We start from the raw sequence: 22351 nt of genomic DNA on the forward strand, positions 1-22351 counted from the left end.
AGTAAGTGTCTGAGGCCACATTTGAACTCAGGTCTTCCTGATTCTAGGCCTGGCTCTCTACCTACTGTACCACTTAGCTTCCCCTCTTCTCACTATACCACTCTCCTTACTAGATATGGCTGTTTCTTTAACTTTCCATTCTCTGGTGTCAGGGGTTTTGTGCAGAGAGTGTTAAGTAAACGAAAAGGGCTGGAGAGTTCTAAGCCCTCATTGTTATGAATAACCGTATACACAAGAAACTTTGCGGCTGGGGCAGAGAGCCAGGGGTGAGAGAGGATTTAGCTGGTCCTCTGTATGGATACAGCTCTTCTTAACCAAGGAAGTCATTCTCTGTTCTCAGATTTCAGTCTGAGGAGACCACACCTGTGTGGGCAATTAATTGCAACCTGGCCATTAGCAAGTCTAGGCAGGACCAGAGAGGAGGGGTTTGGAGCCTCTGAGCTGAACAGTCCAAACCTCACCCAGCTAAGTTTCTATCCCTGGAAACAAGCTGTGAGGGAGTCTGGGGGTGGTGGCTGCCTCCAGGGGTTATTTTCAGCCCTCCTGATGAAAGACTTATTGCTACTTTGGCTGGGAGGCAGATAAAGGGGCCACTTTTCTCCTTTGGGTGGGGAGAGAGATTCTGAATCTGGAGGGCTGTCGGGAACCGACGCAAACCTTTGAGGTTGAAGGGTATAATAGAAAGAATGCTCAACCAGCAGCCAAGGGAGCTCTGTTCTAATCTTAACTCCACTGCTGGCTTGTACTGGTGGGCAGGGGCAGTTTCTTAACCTCTCTGGCTCTTATTTTCTGTTCATCAACAATACTCATGCAGGAATATGATAAGGAATGAAGTAATGTAAGTAATTATGCTCAAGAAGAATAAGCAGCTCCTAGCTAAGTCTACATTAAGAAGTACTAAAAAGAGCACTTGAATTTGGAGCCAGAGGGTCTGGGTTTCAGTCCTGGGTTTGCTGGTTAACAGCTGTATGACTTCGGGCACATCACTTTTGTCTCTTGGTCTCAGGCTCCTTATCGTACGTGTTTGTCCATATGACCCCTATGGCCTTCCAATTCTAAATCTGTGAGCTTCGGATCATTAGTGCTACTCACAGCTGCATGTAGCTTTTCTATATACAAAATGCTTTTCTCAAAATGTAATTATTCTACCAGATGGGGAAACTGAGACTCTGAGTCTAAGGTAATTCAGCCAGCCAACGTGAGAGCTAGGATTCAAATTCAGGTCTCCTGGCTCCCATTCTCTTCCCACTATACTAACAAGGCAAATGAAGTCTGTACCCTCAAGGAGCTCACAGTCTGACAATTATTAACATTATCAACGCATGTCCAATAGTTAGTTGTATTAGGTATTATGTTAACATTATTGAGAGGAGGGAATAAGCATTTATGTATCACCTACTATATGCCAGGCAGTATGCTATTTACAAATATCTCATTTTGATCCTCACAGCGACTCTGATAAATAGGTCTTATTATTATGTCCATTTTGCAGTTGAGGAAACTGAGAAAAACAGGTTAAGTTACTTGCCCAAGATTACATAGCTATTACAAGTATCTGAGGCTGGATTTGAACTCTGGTCTTCCTGACTCCAGACCCAGTGCTCGATCCACTCTGCCACTAGCTGCCTCTAATTAATATACACATTTCTCCATGTCTGGAGATGTTCATTGGTTTAGAGTTGGAAGGCACCTTAGAGATCACCTAGTACAACCCTTCCATTTGCATCTGAGGAATTGAGACTCAGAGAAATTAAGGGACTTGCCCAAAGACTCATTGCTGCAAATGACAAAAGTAAGATTGAACTCAGATTGCCTGATTCCACATCCAGGGATCTTTCCACTGGACCACGAAGCAGTGTGGTAGAGGCTAGAGTACTTGACTGAGAGTCAGGAGCCTTAGGTTCTAGTCCCAGCTGGGTTACAACCTTGCTATGTGACTTTGAGTAAGCCATTTTCCCTCTCTGGTCCTCAGTTTCCTCATCTGCATGATGGAGGCTCTGTGTCATTCATGAGGTTCTTGTAGGGATAGAACGATAGTCTCCTCCATTAGATTGTAAGCTCCTTGAGAGCAGTGATTGGCTTTTTTATTAGTTAATTTATTTTTAGTTTTCAAAATTCACTTCCATAAATTTCAAATTTTCTCCCCCTCCCTCCCCAATATGGCCTGCAATCTGATCTAGGTTCTACATACACATCCCTATTAAACATATTTTCACATTAGTCATGTCGTATAGAAGAATTATGAAGAAAAGGAGAATCCATGAGAAAGAAAAACAAAACAAAACAAAATAGTCTGCTTCACTCTGCATTGTGACTCCATATTTCTTTCTCTGGATGTGGGTGGAATTTTCCCTCCTGAGTCCTTTGGAATTGTTTTTAGGTCATTGCATTGCTGAGAAGGGCTAAGTCTATCAAAATCAGTCACACTGTGGCTGTTACTGTGTATAATGTTCTCCTGGTTCTGCTCACTTCACTCAGCATCAGTTCATACAAGTCTTTCCAGGTTTTTCTGGTCTGCCTGTTCATCATTTTTTATAGCACAATAGTATTCCATTACATTCATAGGCCACAATTTGTTCACCCATTCCCCAATCGATGGGCATCCCCTCGATCTCCAGTTCTTGGCCACCACAAAGAGAGCTACTGTAAATATTTTTGTACATGTGGGTCCTTTTCCCATTTTTATGATCTCTTTGGGAAATGGCCCTAGAATTGACATTGCTGTACTAAGGGTATGCACATTTTTATAGCCCTCTGGGAATAGTTCCAAATTGCTTTTCAGAATAGTTGGGTCAGCTCACAGCTCCACCAACAACCTTCCTACATCTTCTCCAACATTTATCATTTTCCTGTTTTGACATGTTAGCCAATCTGACAGGTGTGATATGGTGGTACCTCGAGTTGTTTTGATTTGCATTTCTCCAATCAATAGTAATTTAGAGCATATTTCATATGACCATAGAAGCTTTAATTTTTTCCTCTGAAAACTGCCTTTTGATATCGTTTGACCATTTATCAATTGGAGAATAACTTGTATTCTTGCAAATTTGACTCAGTTCTCTATATATTTTAGAAATGAGGCCTTTATCCTTCCCAGTTTTCTGTCCTCCTAATCTTGGTTGCATTGGCTTTGTTTGTGCAAAAAACTTTTCAATTTAATGAGCAGGGATTGTTTTTGCCTCTTTTTATAACCCCAGCTCTTAATACAGTGCTTGGCACACAGTTGGTACTTAATATTTACTGATTAATTTAATACAATGCAAAAATCCTTGGGGAATAAAAGTCGCTGCAGAAATGCATGTTTATTCATGGGCTCATACTGTTCTTTCTGATCTGAAGTACTTCTCTGAGCCTTGGTTTCCTCATCTGTAAAATAAGGGGGTTGGACTCAATGGTCTCTCAAATCCCTTCCAGTTCTAAATCCAGGATACCACGTGTACATGTCTCTTGATTACATCAGCACTTCTTCCTCCCAAAGTCCCACATAGAGCTGAGTACTCCTCAGCCCCATCCTTCTCTCTGAAGGACTTGGCGCTGCTGGGAATTCCCCTCAGCCTGTTCAGCTCTGTCTAGGTCACTAACAGGAAGGAGTTGAAGCCTAGGGGAAGTCTTGGGTTCCTAGTTCTCACCCCATGAATATCTGCAGTACTGGAGCAGATGACAGATGCTCTGAGAGAGCTATTTTAGCCCCCCATTGGCAGTAAGTTAGGGCCAGGAGCGATATCAGAGGACGCTGCCTCTTGGGCAGGGGGAATGGCTGAAAGCACTCTATGACATCACTAGCCCTCAAATGATTATTTCATAGTATTTAAAGTTGGAAGAGATCTTAAAGATCAATGTCCAATGTCCCTAATTTTATAGATGACAAAACTGAGACCCGGGTGAAAGAAGTTATTTGCCCAGGGTCACACACGTAGAAGTAGGATTTGAATCTAATCCTCCTTAGCACAAATCCAGGGCTCTTTCCATTGCAGGGTACATGGGATCCCTTGTTTGGATCCTAGTGCACTAGTTAGAATGGAGCAGGACACGTAGGAGGTGGTGAGAAGATACTGGTTCTGCCAGCACAGTGCTGTTTACATCCCGCTCTTGCTACCTGTGTGACACTGGGCAGCTCACCTAACCTCCCAGGTCCAGAGCCTCATTTTCTTCATCTATAAAATGGGAGAGAAATTCTAAATGACTTCTCAGGTCCCTTCGGTCAAAAACTGGTAACCTGTGCTTCTGTTCCCTCATTTAGCTTCATAGCAGCTCTGGGACGCAGCAGGGTAGATATTATTTTCCTGTTTTACTAACTGGAAAACTGAAGGCCAGAGAAGGGGCAAAAGACTTACCTGGGGGTTACACAGATAATTGGTAGCAAAGCCAGGGTCAGAACCTGGACCTACTGACATTGAGTCGGGTTTTCCCCCAATTCTGTTAGTGCTGGTGTATTCTAGTGGTCTGGTCACTTGGGACCACTGAGTGAGTAGAGATGGCACTGGACTAGGAATTAGGAGACCTTGGATCAGCCTGGCACTGTCACCAACTGACTGTGACTTTGGGCAAGTCATGTCCCTGATCTGCAGCTCAATTTCCCCACCTGTAAAAGGGGCATAGCATAACTGCCTCAAACGTTTTTGTGAGGAGGAATAGGAACTAGGGCATCCTCAGAGGGAAGTGAAATAACGGTGGCTGACATTTCTATAATCTTGAAAGTTCCCATCAGGCTTTATACCTTATTACTGTTTGTTCCTCACAACCCTGAGAGCACTAGTTTGGGGCTGGAGTACTTCCTCCCTGGGAGTCTTGGCTCTGACATCTACAACAGGTGTGATTGTACCTTTTCCGTCCTCCCCAGGAAAATGTAGGAGCAGGACTAGAAAGGATTTCGAGCTCGGTTAGAGACTAAGATTTTTTTTTTTTTCTTGCAGAGAATAAGAGGAAGAGTTTAAAATTCTGAGCCCACACACTGCCAGCCACTGCCCGTCTGGTTTACCCCGCACTGCCTAGGTCTCCAGTGTCCTGAGCCTCTGCTAATGTCCTGGAGCGGGGCAGAGGCGAGATGGGCAGGCGCTGTTGGGAGAACGGGAACTGTCCAGTTCTCCTGGGGTTCACACCCTCTCGGGTATGCAGGGACAACCAGTTGGCTCCCAGGGACACTCACCCTTGCTCATGTTCTTGGTTCTTCGGAGTTCCTCAGGGATTCGTCTGGGACAGAGCTAACACGCGCTTCAGGATGCACCCACGGGCGGCACCAGCAGCAGCGGGCAGAAGAAGCCAACGGCTGTCTGAGTTGTCCCGGGCAGCACATTTATACCCCCGGTGGGCTGGCGGGAGACCAACCTTCCCTCCCCCAACATCCGCCCGAGGTGGGACGTAAGAGTCCAAGTCAGAGAGGGAGGGGGACAGAGTAGAAACCACACCCACTTCGCCAAGGCCAAGTGGAGGCGGAGGGCTTCCAGGAAAGTTTCCCAATCGGAGAACCCCCTCCCCTCTTCCCCTTCCGGGCGCTCTTACTCCCTCTGCTTCCCCAGTCAAACCCCAGACAATGGTCACGGACGGACCCCCTCCTTCGTCCTAGATCTAGATCCCTAGTTTCCTGCAGCACACCGTAGTGGCGAAAGCCTGAGATTTGGAGCCTAAAGACCTGAATTTCAATCCCGGCTCTGCGGTTCGCTGTGCAACCTTAGGCAAGTGAATTCATGTCTCTAAGCCTTAGTTTCCCCATCTTTAGAATGAAGGGGTTGCACTAGATGGCCTCCAAGGTTCCTCTTACCCGTGAATTTATGAGTCAATGAAACGGTCAAACCCTCCCACAAAGTGTAGGTGTTCTCCGTGGGTGCTGGTCCTGGATCGCCCCTACGGCTTGGGGATGGGGGCGAATGGATTAGGGAAAGGGTGAAACTTGGAGGGACGCTTGACCGCTCCAGAGGCCTCCTCTTCCCTCCTGTCAGAGACCTGGGGCTCTGACTTCAGTTATCCGCTTGTTAGGAAGCTCCGCAAGGCAGAATGCTGTGAGCAAGCAATCAAGACGTGAACATTGCGCCTCCCTGCGTTTGGAAATAGAGCCCCTATAATGCGACCATCCTCCTAGATCGAAGCTTTGAGCTATTCCGAGAAGTCGGCTGATCTAGCGAGAAGTCGGTTCTTATTTTTCTGACTTTAAAAGTGTGCTCCAGTCGACTGCTGGTCTTGCCCTACCCCTATGACTGAGTGCATTTGAAGTCACAGGGGGGGTGGGTGGGCCCAGGTCTATGCAGCTTACCTGGGGCCATAGGGTGAGTGGAGACGCTACTGGACTAGGAATTAGGAGACCTTGGATCAGCCTGGCACTGTCACCAACTGACTGTGACTTTGGGCAAGTCCTGTCCCTGACCCGCACCTCAGTTTCCCCATCTGTAAAATAGGCATAACATAACTGCCTCAAAGGTTTTTGTGAGGAGGAATGGGAGCTAGGCAATTCTCAGGGTGTAGTGGAAATAATAGTAGCTGACATTTTTTATAATGCTTGAAAGGTTGCAGAAGCGCTTTCTCAAGGGGTAAGCTGAGCAAGTTACTCTGCCAAGTTCTAGCATGCCCTCCTGGGCCAGTTACAAGCACACTGTGAAGTCAGCCTACAGAGCCCCGGCTGCCTTTAATATTAGGACCTTTCTGTTTTACAGAGAAAGAAACTGAGGCTCAGTATGTTCAAAGTCATAGAGCTAGTAAGTGGCATTATCTAGGATTCAAACTCAGGTTGTCCTCCAAATTCAGTGCCCCTTCTTCATCCCCCATATGACTTTCTCCTGACTCAGAACTTTCAAAGCTCTTTACATATATCCCCCACCTAACACTTAACCTATTCTAATTTGTATTATTTTTTATTTAGCATTATTTTAGTACAATGGGAAAAACTCTGGATTTAGAGTCAGAGGAATTGGGCTCTAATCTTGGCTCTGACGTTAATTACATTGGACAGTTACTCTCTGGGCCTCAGTTTCCTTTATCTGTAAAAGGAAGGGGTTAGACTACATGATCTCTAGGGTTACTTCCAGCACTAAATCTATGCTTCTGTATATCCACATCTCAGCCCCAATTCTCATGAGTTCATCAATTCATGAAGGTTGAGATTCAATCTGATTCATCGTTGCATCCTCAATACAACAAACATGTGCAACTTCCTTTAAGGAGCTTTCCCTGATGTTCTTCCCTACCTCAAGCTGGAAGGAATCTCTTCTTCCTAGAACTTTCCTAGCACTTCATCCATGTAGATATTCCCTTCACTAAAGCAGACTATAATCCATCTACAACTTAATAGATGATACTTTCTGTGTCCAGAAGTATTGATCATCCCACAAACAACCTGGTGGTGAGTTTTTCAGCACTTAATCATACCTGCGCATCAGTGACAGACATAGCTTATGGAAAGTCCATGCCTTTACAGCTTAGTAGGACCTTTGAGAACTTTCATTTTCCTGGAATAGCCTTGGAAAGTCCAGCATCACCTCTACTTCTCATTAAGGCTTCAGAGAAGTACATTAGTGGAGGATACTGATTGTCTAATTTCTATTATTTCTACTTGTGCTCATGTTCCATTCTCCCTTCTGGACTCTCCTAAGTTCTTTGAGACTGGTGACTGTGACTGGTTTCATCTTGGTGTCTTCATCTTTGTCTAATTCAGGGTCATGCATACAGCAAGTGCTTAATAAATATTTTCTAAATGAGTGAATTCTATTTTTACTTCACCTCATCATCAGTGGGAATAGGTCAGAAGGGAAAACTGAAAGCATTTGCCCAAGATTCTGGAGAAGTTCTCTCTACAAAAAGGAAAGAATTCACCCAGGTCATCGGAATCATCTCCCCACTCCAGCCTATTTCCCCTGTAATTAGAATCTTTGGAAATGAGTTTTCCATCCTCTGGCCTTGCATATCACTTTAAAACCTCTCATAATCTTATCTTGTTTTATTTTGAATGGTAATAAAAGGCGGCAACCTTGGCTTGATAAGAGCAATTCTTCTACCAGGAATCAGAGTCCTTCATCGCCTTTCTCTTCTGCCATTCCCCACTCCGAATCAGAGAACAGGCTGCTGGAATGCAGGCACTGGGCAAAGGAAACAGATGTTCCCACTTCCATTTAGGATAATGAGGTTGATCTCAGAATAGGTCGTGATGGGGTAGAGGGAGAGAGTTCAGAGGGAACTGAGTGAAAGTTGGGGATAGTGGTGAAGTATTGGTACCAAGGTCACAAGACCTTGGATATAGAGCTGAAAAGGACCTCAGAGACCATCTCTAGAGGTGGGGAACCTGCAGCCTCAAGGCCACCTGTGGCCTGCTAGGTCCTCAAATGTGGCCGTTTGACTGAATCCAAACTTCACAGAACAAATCCCTTTAATAAAAGGATCTGTTCTAGAAAATGTGGACTCAATCAAAAGGCTGCACCCAAGGACCACATGTGGCCTTGAGCCCACAGGTTTCCTACCCCGAGTCCAACCCTGTCATTTTACAGAGGAGGAAACTGAGCCAAAGGTCATATAGACTCCAAATATCAGAGACTGGATCAGGAGCCCAGGTGCTCTGATTCTAGAACTAGCACTCTTTTCAATGTACCCTAATGCCTCCTTCCCAAATGTCAAAATATGGTCAGGGCTGATCTTCTCGCAAAGGCCTAGCTGAAAATAAGAAGGGTCACAGAATGGACTTTAGAGATCATGTAATCAAGTGATCTTTATCCTGGTTTCTGTGAACTTGTTTTTTATTTAATTGGTTTCTTTTGTATTATTTTGCTCATTTAAAAAACATCATTCTGAAAAGGGATCCATTGGTTTTGCCATACTGCCAAAAGAGTCTGTGATACAGAAAAAAGTGAAGAACCCTGATTTAGTCTGACTCCTCATTTTATAGATGAGGAAAGCAAGGCCCATAAAAGGGAAAGAATCTGGCTGAGGTCACATGGACAGTGGGTAGCAGAGCTGGAATTCAATCCTACATCCTCTGACCCCAACTTAGCATTCTTCCCATTACACCATTAGGTCTTTAGGATGATGGGCTAGCTAGCTCCCAGCAACACTGGAGGCAGGGGAAATGGGAATAAATAATTTTGGAGAAACCTTTGTATGGGGTTTTGGTCCTTATATGGCTTAGCATAGGGCAGGGTACGTAGTAGGCACTCAAGACTTATGTAGTCTAATATCCATGAAGCTAGGTAAGAGGGCCCAATATTTGGGGTGTCTTGAGGGAGTAAATTAATCTGTCTAGAGTTCAGAGTTTTGGTATGATAGTTGGTGGCGGGGCAGGGGGAAGACCAGCATAAGGGGTAGAATGGCTGCCTGCTTTTGCTTTCAAACAACAGCCTGTTGACTGTTGTTACCTGTTACTCCACCATTGCTTCCAGTTTGGAAGAAGTTTTTGGCTGGGTTGAGGGTGAGAAGTGGTGTAGTACAGTAGTAATCTAGGTTTTGCTATTTACTACTTGTATGACCTTGGACAAGTACCTGGACTCCTGTTTCCTTACCTGCAGAATGAGGGGGTTAGAAGAGATGATCTCTGAGGTTCTTTACAATAGAGTCCCGTAATAAAATGCATTTGGGGGAGAGCTGGGGGAGGGAGGGTCATCATGCCTGACATGTTGGCATTTCAGGCCAACACCTTAGGTAGCCATGGAAATTTTCTCAGTTGTCACCTAACATTCTAGGTAGTGACTGACATAATAATTGTATTGATCCCTTATAATTCTTTGCCTTTTCATTCATTCATTTATTCATTCATATTTTTATAGAAGAGGAAACTGAGGCTCATAAAGGTAAAGTGATTCTCAGGGCTACATAGGTATTAAGTGTCAGAGCTGAGGATTTGAACTCAGTATGCTTAGTTTCCAATTAATACTAAGATAGGGATAAAAAGACATGACCCAGAGTAGAGAGTTATCTGGAATGGGAGGATGATTAGAATGGGGAGGAAAGAGGAGATGGACACTGCTTAAGAGGTGAGATGGTGCCTTTTTTTTGCATTTATAACTTAATAAGATAGCAGAACTGCAATTCCTCAGAACAAAAATGAGCCAACAGAGTTAGAAGGGTCCTTGGAACAAAGAATGTCAGAGCTATAAGGGCCCTTAGAATGCCAGAACTGGAAGGAATGTTAGAACGTAGAATGTTTAGGCTGAAAATGGATATGGACATTAGAGCACAGAAAACAGAAAGTTAGGGATGGAAGGATCTTTAATAATCCAACCCCTTCATTTTACATGTGAGAAAACGGAGGCCCCATTACTTGCAAGGTCTCATAGCTAACGGATTACAGAGCTGAGACTCAAACCCAGAGCTACTGATTTTGCCAAGGACTAGCTCTGCTGTGAGCTCTGGGTGCCTGAAGGTCTGCTCCAGGTCCAGATCTACACCATGCCCTGCTGGGGGATGTCCTATCAGCCCTTCCTCAGTGACTTACTACTCCTGAGACTTTAGGCAGGGGAGAGGCAAAGGCAAGCATCTGAAGGAACCATTTGTTTAGTTGTTTCAGTTGTGTCTAACTCTTCATAGTCCCATTTGGGGTTTTCTTGGTAAAGATACCAGAATGGTTTGTCATTTTTTTCTCCAGTTCATTTTACAGATGAGGAAACTGAGGCAAACAGCGTTAAATAACTTGCCCAGGGTCATACAACTAGTAAGTGTCTGAGGCTAGATTTGAACTCATGAAGATGAGTCTTACAAATTCCAAGCCCAGTGCTCTATCCAGTGTACCACCTAGCTGCTCATAGGAACCATATTTTCCCAATTAAAAATTAGGACATGTTCTGACAAAGTCTAATCATAGGATCATAGGATTCAGAGCTGGAAGGGATTGAAGACATCTTCTAACTTACCCTATTCACTTTACAGATGGGGAAACTGAGGCCCAGAGAGGCTAAGTGATTTGCCTAAGGTCACATAGGCAGCAAGCAAAAGAACCTTTGATTCCAGACTCAGTTCTCTTTCCTTGGGCAAGAGCTTTGTTAACTTTCATTTTCTTTTCTTGAAATTAGTAGAAGTCGCTGTTTGGTTGTATCACAAAGCCACTCATCCCCCAGGCAAATTCTGGCCCACGTCCCTGTAATTCATTAAAAAAAAATGTTCCAGGTTTTGACACAAATAAACTCCAGATCCCGGACATGACATAATGGGAGATCCGTGTTGGGTGAACCCCACATGTATGAATCTGGATCCTGGCCAATGGATTTACCTCCAAAGTAAGAGAGCCAAACCGCATCCCTCCCCCGGCACATTCCGAACTTCTCATAAAGTAGCCACAGTGTCTGTGGGCTCAGAAGAGAGAGGACTCATAAAACTGTAGACCGTTAGTGTTTGCCCGAAACAAGTGTATTCAGCTGTGTTCCATGATTGCTCAGGGGCCTCTCTCTCCCACCTGTTTGTTAAGGGCACGGTAGGGATAGGGGTGGAGCAAACTATGGACTTGGAAGACAGGAGGTCTGGATTTTCCTTTGGGTTTCACCACTGCCTTTCTATGTGATTTTGAGCAAGTAGTACATGGACCCAGACAAAAGCTAGGTGAAGAGTCCCTGCTCTGCCCACTGGCTCACTGAGTGGTGGAAAGGGAACCAGATTTGATGTCAGGAAGCCTGGGTGCCACTCTTGGCTCCAACAGTTATTATCTGTGTGACAATGAGAAAGTCCTTGTACTTCCCTGGAGCTTACTCAGTTTCCTCATCTGTAAAATGAGATTATAATAATGATTACCTTCACATATTTGAAAAACTGTCATGCTGAAAAGGAGGCATGGTATCATACATTTGGGAAAATCTTAAAGTACAGGTGGGACTGAGTCAAAGACTTGGCTAATAGGACCTGAAGCAGACATGAAGCAAATTGTCTTGCGCCATTTTGAAGAACTTAGGTGAACGTTCTCCATTTTGTCAGTGTCGGCCAGAGTGGCTGTCGTGGGCCCCATCTTCCACATCTGTAAGATATGTATAGGGCTGCCGGTCTTGCCTCCATTCCTGAAAAATCAAGAGGTTCCAGAGTGGTATTGCTTAGGCTGTCATTTTGAGGAGTATGGCTTGGGAGTGGGCAATATTTCCATTCTGTCCAACCTGAGTTATGAGGTTCTTCCCATTTTCATCTTTGGCTGCCATCTTTCAATAGGCAAGGCTGCCCTTTGTGGAGCCTCACTGAAGATCAGGAGTACACGAACCCTTCAGTTCTGTACCGTGTTCCACATGTTAGGACTTACCAGTCTGTTTTGAGCAGCCTAGAGTGCAGACATGTACAACTCCTTAGCCTGGCATTTAAGGCTCTCCACCCACTACTTCAGCTGTCTGATTTCAACCTCATGGCCCGTCACACCACCTATACTTGGGCCACACTGAATTCCTCACTCTCTTCTTAAATCTCTTCGTCCATTTTTCTATCCCCTTGCTTTTGCTTATGTCTATACTTCTGCCTGGAATACTCTACAGCCACTGGTTAAAATTCTCTTAGTCCTTCAAAGCACGGTTGGAAAGCCACCTTTCCCAGGAAGCCTTCCCTGATTTCCCCCAGCCAAAATGAAGTATTCTTTCTCCTAACCCTTGGAATAATTTATTCTCCTATGCACACCTCACATTCTTCTTTGTGCTATAGTTAGTTGCATACACAGCTCATTTCCTCTAATTAGATTATAGTAACTGAAACGTAGAATGGTCCAGTGGGAAGTGCCCCTGAAGAGAACACTGATCTTTGAGTCAGGAAACCTAGGTTTGAATCCTAGCTCTTCAGTTTACAAGCTGTGTGACCTTGGGCAACTCCTTGACATAAGCCCCAGTTCCCTAATCTGTAAGATGAGCAAGTTGGGCCAGATCAGAAGTCCTTTATATGTTTTCTTTTTATTTTAAATTTAATTTTTTCAATAAACAAAAAATCTATTTTTTTTTCTCTCTCTTGCCTTCCCCTGTTGAACAAAAGAAAAGGAAAAATGCGTCATCCCTTGTAACAAATAGTCATGGTCGAGCAAAACTAATTCCCACATTGGCCATGTCTCCCCAAAATGTCTTCACATGTACCCTGAGTCAGTCACTTGCCTGTCAGAAGGTGTGTAGCATGTTTTATTGTGGGTCCTTTGGAATTGTGATGCATGGATCAGAGTCTTTACAATGATATTCTTATTGTAGAAATTGTTCTCCCAGTTTTTCACACTTGACTCTACATCAGTTCATAAAAATCCTCCCAAGTTTCTCTGAAACTGTTCCCTTCATCATTTCTTATAGTACAATAGTATTCCACATTCATTAACCATAATTTGTCCAGCCATCCTCCAAATGATGGGCACTTCTTTAGGTTCCAGTTCTTTGCTACCACATAAAAGCTGCTAAAATTATTTGTGTATGTATGCATTCTTTCTCTTTCTTTCTTTGTAAATCAGGGGTTCTCAACCCTTTTTTGTGCCACAAGCCCATTTGGCAGTCTGGCAAAGCCTATGGACCCCTTCTCAGAATCATTGTTTTTAAATGCATAGAATAAAATAAGTGGAATTACAAAGGAAACCAATTATGCTGAAATACAGTTATCCAAATCCTACCCTGGCAAAGCTGAATTCATGAACCTGAGGTTCAGAACCCCAGAAGATGATCTTTAAGGTTTCTTCCAGCTGTGACATTCTATGTTCTCAGGATCCTAAAACTAGAGGAGGAAAGGACCTCAGAGGTCATCTAGTCTAACCATTTCATTTTATAAATGAGGAAACTGAGGCCCAGGGAGGCCAAGTTACCTACCCCATGTCACACAGGTACAAGCATCAGTTACAGGATTTGAACCCAGGTCCTACAACTCTAGATTCTAGGACCTTCTTTCACATGACTCTGAGTTATGAGCTATGTGACTTTCAGCAAATTATTTTCCCTCTCTAGACCTCATGTTCTCTGCAAAATAAATGAAATCATCCCCACTCTGCCTAACTCACATGACTGTGAGGAACACATGAGTTCACAGGGTTGGGGTAGAGCCGAGGTTATATATCTGCCTGTTCTATCTAATTCTAGGACAGCTTTGGACTTGTATTCAGTCCCTGTTTGGCAGCTCAGGAGACAGGATTTCCAGATTGAAATTGCTGGCCATTGGAGAGTTCTTCCTTAGGAAATGTGGCTTGTTGGCATATAATCCCTTAGATTGTAAGCTTCTTGAGGGCCGGGACTGTCTTTTGCTTCTTTTTGCATCCCTAGCACTTAGCACTTAGTGCCTGTCACATAGAAGGAGTTTAATAAATGTTTATTGAAATACATAAAATATTTGGAAGTCAATCTAACAAAGTACACCCAATACCTATACAGATTTAATTTTTAAATGTTCTTTAAAAAATAAAGAAGAAATTAAATAGCTAAAAAAATGTTTTTTGAATTGAATTGGCATATTATCTAACTTTCTCATATTCCTCTCCCCCTCCCCCAGTCAGTCAGTCCTGAGAGAAATGAGATTGTCCTAGGAAGGATCTTACCTTACAAAAATTTAATGCTGAAGAAGAAACTGCTTCATTGTATCCTGAATTTAGATTCAAGGAAGAGTACCCATTGAGTGCCCATCCCTGGGCTAGGAGCTGTGGAGAAGGAACAGATAAATGAGACGTGAGCTCTGTCTGCCTTCAAGGAACTCACGGTCTAGTAGGAGAGATCAGACATGGAAGGACACAAATAGCCATAAAACAGGACAGAACATGACAAGTAAGCAGGAAAAATGTAAAGTGCTATGAGGTTAGAGGAACAAAGGTTCGCTGGGAGAAGACAGATCTGTAATGGCTTGAAGGAGGAAGAAGCATTGGAGGTCAGCTTCAAAGGATGGGCAGGATTATGATGGAGGTGGAAGAGGGAGGTTGGGGGTTTAGGGAAGAGGCCAAGGTGTGGAGGTGGGAAAACACAAGATGCTGTCAAGAGCCCAAGAGTTGTCCAGTTCTACTGAGATGGAGAGCACAGGGAGGCAGCACTATTTATGTGTTCGAAGATCATAGGACTTAAGTGTAAATCTACAGATTTAGAGCTGAAACGGACTCCCAGAGACCACCAAGTCCAACTCCATTGGAATGTAAACTCCTTTCCAGTAGGCATTGCTTCATTCTTTGTACTTTTATCCCCAGAATGTGGCAAATAGTAGATGCTTAACAAATACTTGTTAACTAGGGAAAAAACCCACCCCATTTTCATTTTACAAATGAAGAAAGTGAAACACAGAGAAGTTAAGGGATTTACCCAGGATGACACAACTAGTAAGTATCTGAGCCAGGAACTGAACCCATTTCTTTCTGCCTCCAAGTTCAGTACGTGATCCACTCCTACCATTCACACTATGAAGCGGTCCCAGATTATGGAGGGCCTTGAATGCCAGGGTAAGTAGTTTAGGGATTCTTCAGTAGGTAATGGGGAACCACTGAAGATTTCTGAGCAGGGGAATATAGGATCGTTGGATTTAGAGCTGGCAGGGACCAAACAGAATATCTAGGCTGACTTTTATAGATGAAGAAGCTAAATCCTGGAGATGTGAAAGGTGTCTTTCTCTCTCCTCAAGTGAAGGCTGTACCTTGTAGCATGGAGCAAGCGACTTGCCCAAGGCCACAATTAGGGGCAAAGCAAGGCTTCAAACCCAAAATTCTCTTGATTCCAAAATCAGTACTGTTTTCAGTACACCACAAGGAGGAAGGAAACACGTTATTTATTAAGTGCCTACTATGCACCAGGCACTATGCTAAGCACTTTACCAACATCCCATTTGAACCGCTCAACAACCCTGTGAAGTAGGCTCTATTAGAGTTGCCGTTTTACATTTGAGGAAATTGAGGCCAGTGAAGGTTAAATGACTTCAAAGAATCATCTGAGGTTGTATTCGAACTCAGGTCTTGCTAACTCCAGGATCACCTAGCCGCCTTGAAATGCCACGAGTGATCCAAGTTCGGCTCCAGGGAGATGATTGGGGCAGCATATGCAAGATGACTTGGCTAGATGAATACCTGGAGGCAGGGAGACCAGCAAGGAGGCTGCTTATTACCAGAATTAAGGGAGGGGTGGTAAGAACCTTTGTTAGGGAGCTGCTGTGGGACCAGAGAACGTGAGTTCGAGTAGCATATGGAGAGAACCGATCCAACTTTTGATGTGTAGTGTGAAAAGGAGCAGGAGAAAGGAGGCAAAGCACCCCAACATTATTCTACATTTGTGAGCACACTTTATGCCTACAAAGCCCCCTTCATAGAAGTGAGGAAGTCAGGAAGATGGGCTGGTTTCAGGTAAGGAAGTGATAAACTGAATTTTAGACATTCTTTGTAGGAAAGAGATACATCAACTATCTGTTGGATTTTATAGAAAAAAAATCTGGCTGAGGCTGCATCTGAAGGAGGCCATGGAATAAGGAAATTGGACTAGATGGGGAGGAATAAGAGGAGGAGGATAATTATGAGTCACTTCTATAATACTTTAAGGTTCACAAGGCACTTTCCTTATTGTGACCCTGAGATGTGGGAAAGGCAAGGGTTATTATGCCTACTTAACAGATAGGAAAACTGAGGCTCAGGGCCAGAGCCAAAAATTTCTAGGGGACCTTCTAGTTATAATAATGATAACAATCTTTTATACATAAAATATAAATAAATAAATACAAATATATAAATCTTTCCAAAGCAACCCCAACACATTGTTCCCATGATCTTCACAATAGCCATGTGAAGAACATTGGGCAGGGATTGTTATCTGCATTTAATAGGTAGGGAAGCTTAGCCAAAGAGAAGGGGAGCAGCTTGTTTCTTGCTTTGATCTGTCCATTAGGTTCCTTGTCCTTGACCACCCTCTCCCCCAGTCTTCTCTTTGATTGACCGTCTAGGCTGCTCCTAAAGTCTGAGTATACATTCTCACCTGCTTATGAGTTTTCTCTCTCTTGTAGGTGACATTAAAAGTCTGAAGAAATAGTGAACTCAACAACAACCCTCCTCTCTGGCAGTATTTGCTGTTTACCGCCTATATGATCATGGGCAAATGGCTTAACCTCTCTGGACTTCATTTTCCTCATCTATAAATTAAGGGGATTGGTTTAAATGACTTCAAAGGTCCCTTTCAGTTCTAAATCTATGGTCCTATGATCCTGGTTTTGGTTCTAGTCTTATAAATAGGCCAGAGTAGATGGGTGTGGTGTGGTTTGAGAGATGCCCTCCTTCTCCAGAAAATGCCAACTGCTGACCTTCCTCAGCACCTGAAAGAACCCCATTCACACATCATAAAATACTGAGAGGTCTCATTCGGTAACTGATTCTGGTCTGGTAACCACAAGGTGCATGAAGAAAGGAAATTTTACTTGGCTTCTGAGTTGGAACTGGGTTGTTTTCAAAAGGAACCCACCAAAACGAGCCTCTCCTAAGCTGCCTGGCTGCATTGGAGTGAGGGGGCAAGGACTTCTGTAGGCCCTCCAGTGGGAGAGAGGCCTAGGACTTCATCTCCCTGCCAAGACTGTTGCTATGGGGCTTTGACATCCTGCTGTTGCTTCTGTCTAAACTGTGCCTATGCTTTCTTGCCTTAGGTAAAGGAACTTTGGACATGGCTATGATCTTGTGAACTTTGAAAGGTTGCAGTGGTGAGCTACCAGAGATCTGTTAGCTGGAGCTCATGTCCATATTGGAGCGTGTGGCCAGCCAAACCCGCCAACACAACCATGAGATCTAGCCCAGCAGTGGATTGACCCCACCCTTCTTCTGCCAACGTACTGGACCCTAAGAGCGAGAGGGTAGCTCTGTCCATTGGCCATGCCAAAGAGGATATGTTCTATAACTTCTCATATTACATCTTTCTAACTTCTCATATTACATCTTTATAATAAATGACTTAATTTTTTTTTAATTTTTAGAACTGATGTTTCCAAGTTTCCCTCCTATCTGCCAATTCCTTCAAGAGAGGGGCCCTCTCAGCTGCATGGGTCCTTAGAATATTGAATATCAGGGCTGAACTTTAAAGACTACCTAGTCCAACCCTTTCTATTCACAGGGGAGGAAGATGAGGCTCAGAGAGAGGAAGAGACATCCCCAAGGTTCAATAGCAGAACTGGGACTTGACATCAGGACTGCTGATTCCAAGCCCAAAGTTTTTTCCCGTATATGGCCCTACCTTCTTTGTGACCTTACACTATGAAGGGGCTGGAGGCAGGCTGAGTAAGGGGGAAGAAGTCATATCAAAGACCACTTGTGACCCCTTTCCCAAGATCCTTCTTTTCTATGTGGCTCCTGAGACCCTCTACAGTGTCTGACACCTTGATTTCACATTTGGAACCCACCTGACAAAATATGACACAAACATAAAGGACTCATGCTTGAACACATAAACAGTCAATACAACTTTCCTGCTCTGTCTAACCTGGAACCAGGGTAGGGTTGAGGCCTCCCACAAGAGGAAAGTACTCGGGGTCTATGGGTCCTATGCACGGACCTGTATAGTAACCTTCAGACCTGGGTTCAAATCCCACCTCAGATACTCACTAGCTGAGTGATTAAGGGTAAGTCCCATAACCTCTCTGGGCTTCAGTTTCCTCATCTGTGAAATGAAAGGGTTGGATGTGATGACCTCTAAGGTCCCTTCCAGCTCTAAATCAACAAACTTGGTTGAAGCCCATGACATGACTCCTTACCCCTTGGAAGGGAAATCCAGGAAAATCTTCTTTTGGAGAGTCCTTGTCTTCCCAAGGTCCTGATCCCTGTTTCATACTAGCCTGGCCCACCAGAAGGGAAAAGAATTGAAGGTCAATAGAAATCTTTCTTCTGGGATACCTGCATAGTCCACACAATTCACAGGACTAAGAAAAAGCAAGGTCTGGGGACTGGAATTCTCTGTAATCTAAACCCTTTCTAATCTCCAAACACAAAAAGTCCGTACACCAAATGTACTTGGTACGTGCTGTCATTGCTCTGGTTCCCAGTTCTTGCCATCATCGCTCAGGATTCCAGTCCCCAGGGTTGTTACCATGGCTCTATCTGCCCACCACACCCGCACAGCTGCCTGAAAATAGTCAGGTTTGATGTCCTGCCTCCATCCAAGGCGGTTTCAAGCAGTATAGACTAAGGGTCAGACTTTTTCTTAGCAAATAATTTCCCTCTCTTGGATGTGTGCAGAACCACTGGGTTTGAGTTCCATCTGGACCATTTATTAACTGTATGATCTTTCCCTCTAGGAGCCTTAGTGTACCTTCTTGTAAAATGGGGAGCCTCCCTTCCAGAACTGTTATGCAGATCCAATGAGATAACAGGTGAGAAGCAGATCATGAACAGCCATCTCCCAAGGTCATCTTGGTGACTTGCCAAGGTATAGGTATTATTGTTGTTATCATGATGGTAAGTGATGGGTTTAGGATAGAGATTTGGGTGATTTTCTAAAATTTTCGTCGCCTTACGTTTAGTCATGAGCCCAACAGAAATGCAGCATTTGGTCACAGCAATAGCCCCTCCAGAGACTCCTAGGTCCCAGGGAAGCAGCATGAGGTCATTGGGCATCTGGAGGAGGCCAGAGCAGGAGATGCTACTGGGAGGAGGGGCAGCACAGAAAGAGGAGGCTGAGGGTAGCATGCAAACTCTCCTCTTGACCCTTGCTTGCATCTGGCCCTGATGAGAAAACCAGCAGACCCCAAACCCTTTGTAGACTGAGGGTGCACGTGATCACTGTCTTCGAGACCCTGAAGAGCCATCATACAGAAGAGAGATTAGGCTGGCTGACTTGGCCCCAGAAGACAGAATTAAGAACAGTGAGTGGTACTTGCTGAGGCAGATTTTAGTTCAATATCAGGAACAACTTAGAGCTGTGCATAAAAGGAATGGACTGCCATAGAAGAGAGTAGTTTCCCCTTCACCGAAAACCTTCAGCTTGGATATGTCCCCATAGGTCCAGGTCTAGCTCTGAGAACTTGTGATTGCAAAACAGACCCTTGTGAAACAGTGGTGATGGCTGGCCATTGGGAGTTTCCATCTGAACTGGAACAGGAAATGAATGAATGAAAAAGCATTTATTAAGTGTCTAGTATGTATAAAGCACTATTCTAAGCACAAAAGTACCAATATAAAAAGAGAGACAGTCCTTGCCCTCAAGGAGCTTATATTTAATAATAGCCAACAGTTATATAACTCTTACCAGACATTGTGCTAAGTGTTCCATGATTGTCATCTCATTTGATCCTCCATATAACACTGGGAGGTGAATTCTATTATTGTCCCCATTTTTCAGATGAGAAAACTGAGGCACGCAGAAGTTAAGTGACCAGTCACACAGCTAGTATCTGAGGCCAGTTTTTAATTTGAGTTTTCCTGATTCTAAGCCCAGTGGTCTATCCATTGAGCCACCTAGTTGTCTCAATATCTGCTACGGAAAGACTGCACATATGGGGGAATGGTGCCTAGGGAAGGAGCTTTTAATCTGAGAAGTCATAGAGGTGGTAATTTGATATATGTGACATGTCAAGAAAGGTGGAAATACCAGGAAAGATCTTCTCTGTCTTTTTCATTCACACAGTAGAGTGGAACGATTACCAGCCTTCCTATAGTCAATATCTATTCCCCTAGCTCCATCCAGGAGATCTGCCACCCACTCAATGTGTAAACCCAATGTAAGTAATTTCCTTCTTCTGGGCATTAGTTCACTCTTTTGTAAAATGAGAATTCATTCACTCATTCATTCATTTGGACCCACTGTTGCTTAACCCAATTTGAGTATCAACTCACTAAAGAGCAGAATGCATGGTCTTATACTTGTGTTTCCATTTCTTCCCCAAAAGAACTATCGCCACCAACGTGTCCTTTTCATTTGCCAGTCACAATCTACTGGGATCCAGGTCTGAAGGCAGTTGAGCTGTCTGTTGTCCATCTATTCTCATGTGACTAGTGACATTTTTAAAAATTGCCTTTGATCACTAAACTTTATCAACATCTTAATTTACAGATGAGGAAATTGAGGTTCAGAAAAGGGAAGTGATTGGTCCAAGATCACTTGGTATAGGCAGGACTACATGGCATTGAAAGAAGGTTTTTGTTTTTAGGACTGTCATTTATTTCCTGAACTCCTTAGCATGGCACCACGACCAGTCTGTGCAATATTACTTCTCTTTCCACTTACAGAAAAGTATGAAGTATTCAGAATAAAGGACAAAATCAGAAGACAAGATGTCACAGAATCAATATATTATTTCATGAAGACAACCGTAAGTAATGTCTGTGGAACAATTGGGCTGATCCACGCCATTGGTAACCACAAAGACAAAATGAATTTTGAATCTGGATCAACATTGAAAAAGTTCTTGGAAGAATCTATATGTATGAATCCTGAAGAAAGAGCCAGATATCTAGAAAAATATGGAGCTATTTGAGTTACTCATGAATCGAGTGCCCACAAAGGTCAGACAGAGGTACCAAGCATAGATGAAAAAGTAGATCTGCATTTTATTGCATTACTTCGTGTAGATGGGCATCTCTATGAATTAGATGGATACAAGCTATTTGTAATTAACCACAGGAAAATTAGTGATGATACTTTATTAGAGGATGCATAGAAGTCTGCAAGAAGTTCATGGAAGGTGACTCAGAAGAATTAAGATTTAAAGCAGTTTCTCTTCTGTAGTCCAAACGCCAGTACTATATTATTTGTAACAAAAATAAGATTCCTCTTGCCATGTGCCGGTACTCACAAATTTTGATATTTACATGGTGATATTGATGATACTGACCAATAATAGTTCATGTAGATTACACTTCGAATTAATCTGAAAAAAGGGATAGCCATTCATTTCCACCACCACAGAAGAAATTCAAGACTCATAAGTGCACACTAGCAAATACAGACCCTTTTTGCTCTATGTAGAAGTATGCAAATTTGACTATGCAAAGAATTCTGAAAGAACTCTACATTAAAACAAAACAAAAAAACACCTGTTAACTTTACTGTACCATATTGTGCTCTCTCTCCACTTCTGTCTCTCTGGGCTCTTTTTCCCACCAAAAAACAAAACAAAACAAAAAAAACTCAAACAAAAAACCCTTAAAAATAAATTTTTTAAAATCCCTCCGCTTGAAAGCAGAAGAACACATGTGGAAAGACAGCCATTGCTGGACAGCGGCTCAGCTTGAGATTTCCAGAGCCTACAGAGGAGACCTTTGCCTGTTTCGCTCACCCATGTGCTTGTCTAGCCTGTGTCTGGTTTCAGAGCAATCAGGTACCACGAGTCTTCATCACCCCTCCAGGCCCCCACCCTCCCTTCTTCCTTTCCTTCCAGTCAGGGCCCCATGTGGCTGGCCCCAGGCTAAAGTGTTTCTCCTCCTGCTCTCACTTCTCTGTCCCTGGCCCTCAAGCGTCCTTGAACTGTGTGCCGGTCCCCTCCCTCCACGCTGCCTCCCCTCTTCCCTTCTCCACATCCAGTCCAGAGCTATTCACAT

The 22351-nt window shown here is 43.7% G+C and overlaps 1 protein-coding gene and 1 pseudogene across 1 annotated transcript in view; one reads left to right on the forward strand and one right to left on the reverse strand.

Annotated features, from left to right (window-relative positions):
- The window catches only part of TGM2 (transglutaminase 2), a 62064-nt gene extending 56721 nt beyond the window's left edge, over positions 1-5343 (reverse strand). Inside the window, exon 1 of the mRNA XM_036749481.1 lies at positions 5147-5343. Within this exon, the coding sequence (XP_036605376.1) occupies positions 5147-5156 (10 nt within the window). The 5' untranslated portion in view covers positions 5157-5343. The remainder of the gene's footprint in view (positions 1-5146) is intronic.
- A 15524-nt stretch (positions 5344-20867) lies between these two features.
- On the forward strand, positions 20868-21616 carry LOC118844878 (annotated as a pseudogene).
- The last annotated feature ends 735 nt before the right edge of the window (positions 21617-22351 follow it).

Source organism: Trichosurus vulpecula, chromosome 3, assembly GCF_011100635.1.
Source record: "Trichosurus vulpecula isolate mTriVul1 chromosome 3, mTriVul1.pri, whole genome shotgun sequence".
In the NCBI taxonomy this organism is placed as follows: Eukaryota; Metazoa; Chordata; class Mammalia; order Diprotodontia; family Phalangeridae; genus Trichosurus; species Trichosurus vulpecula.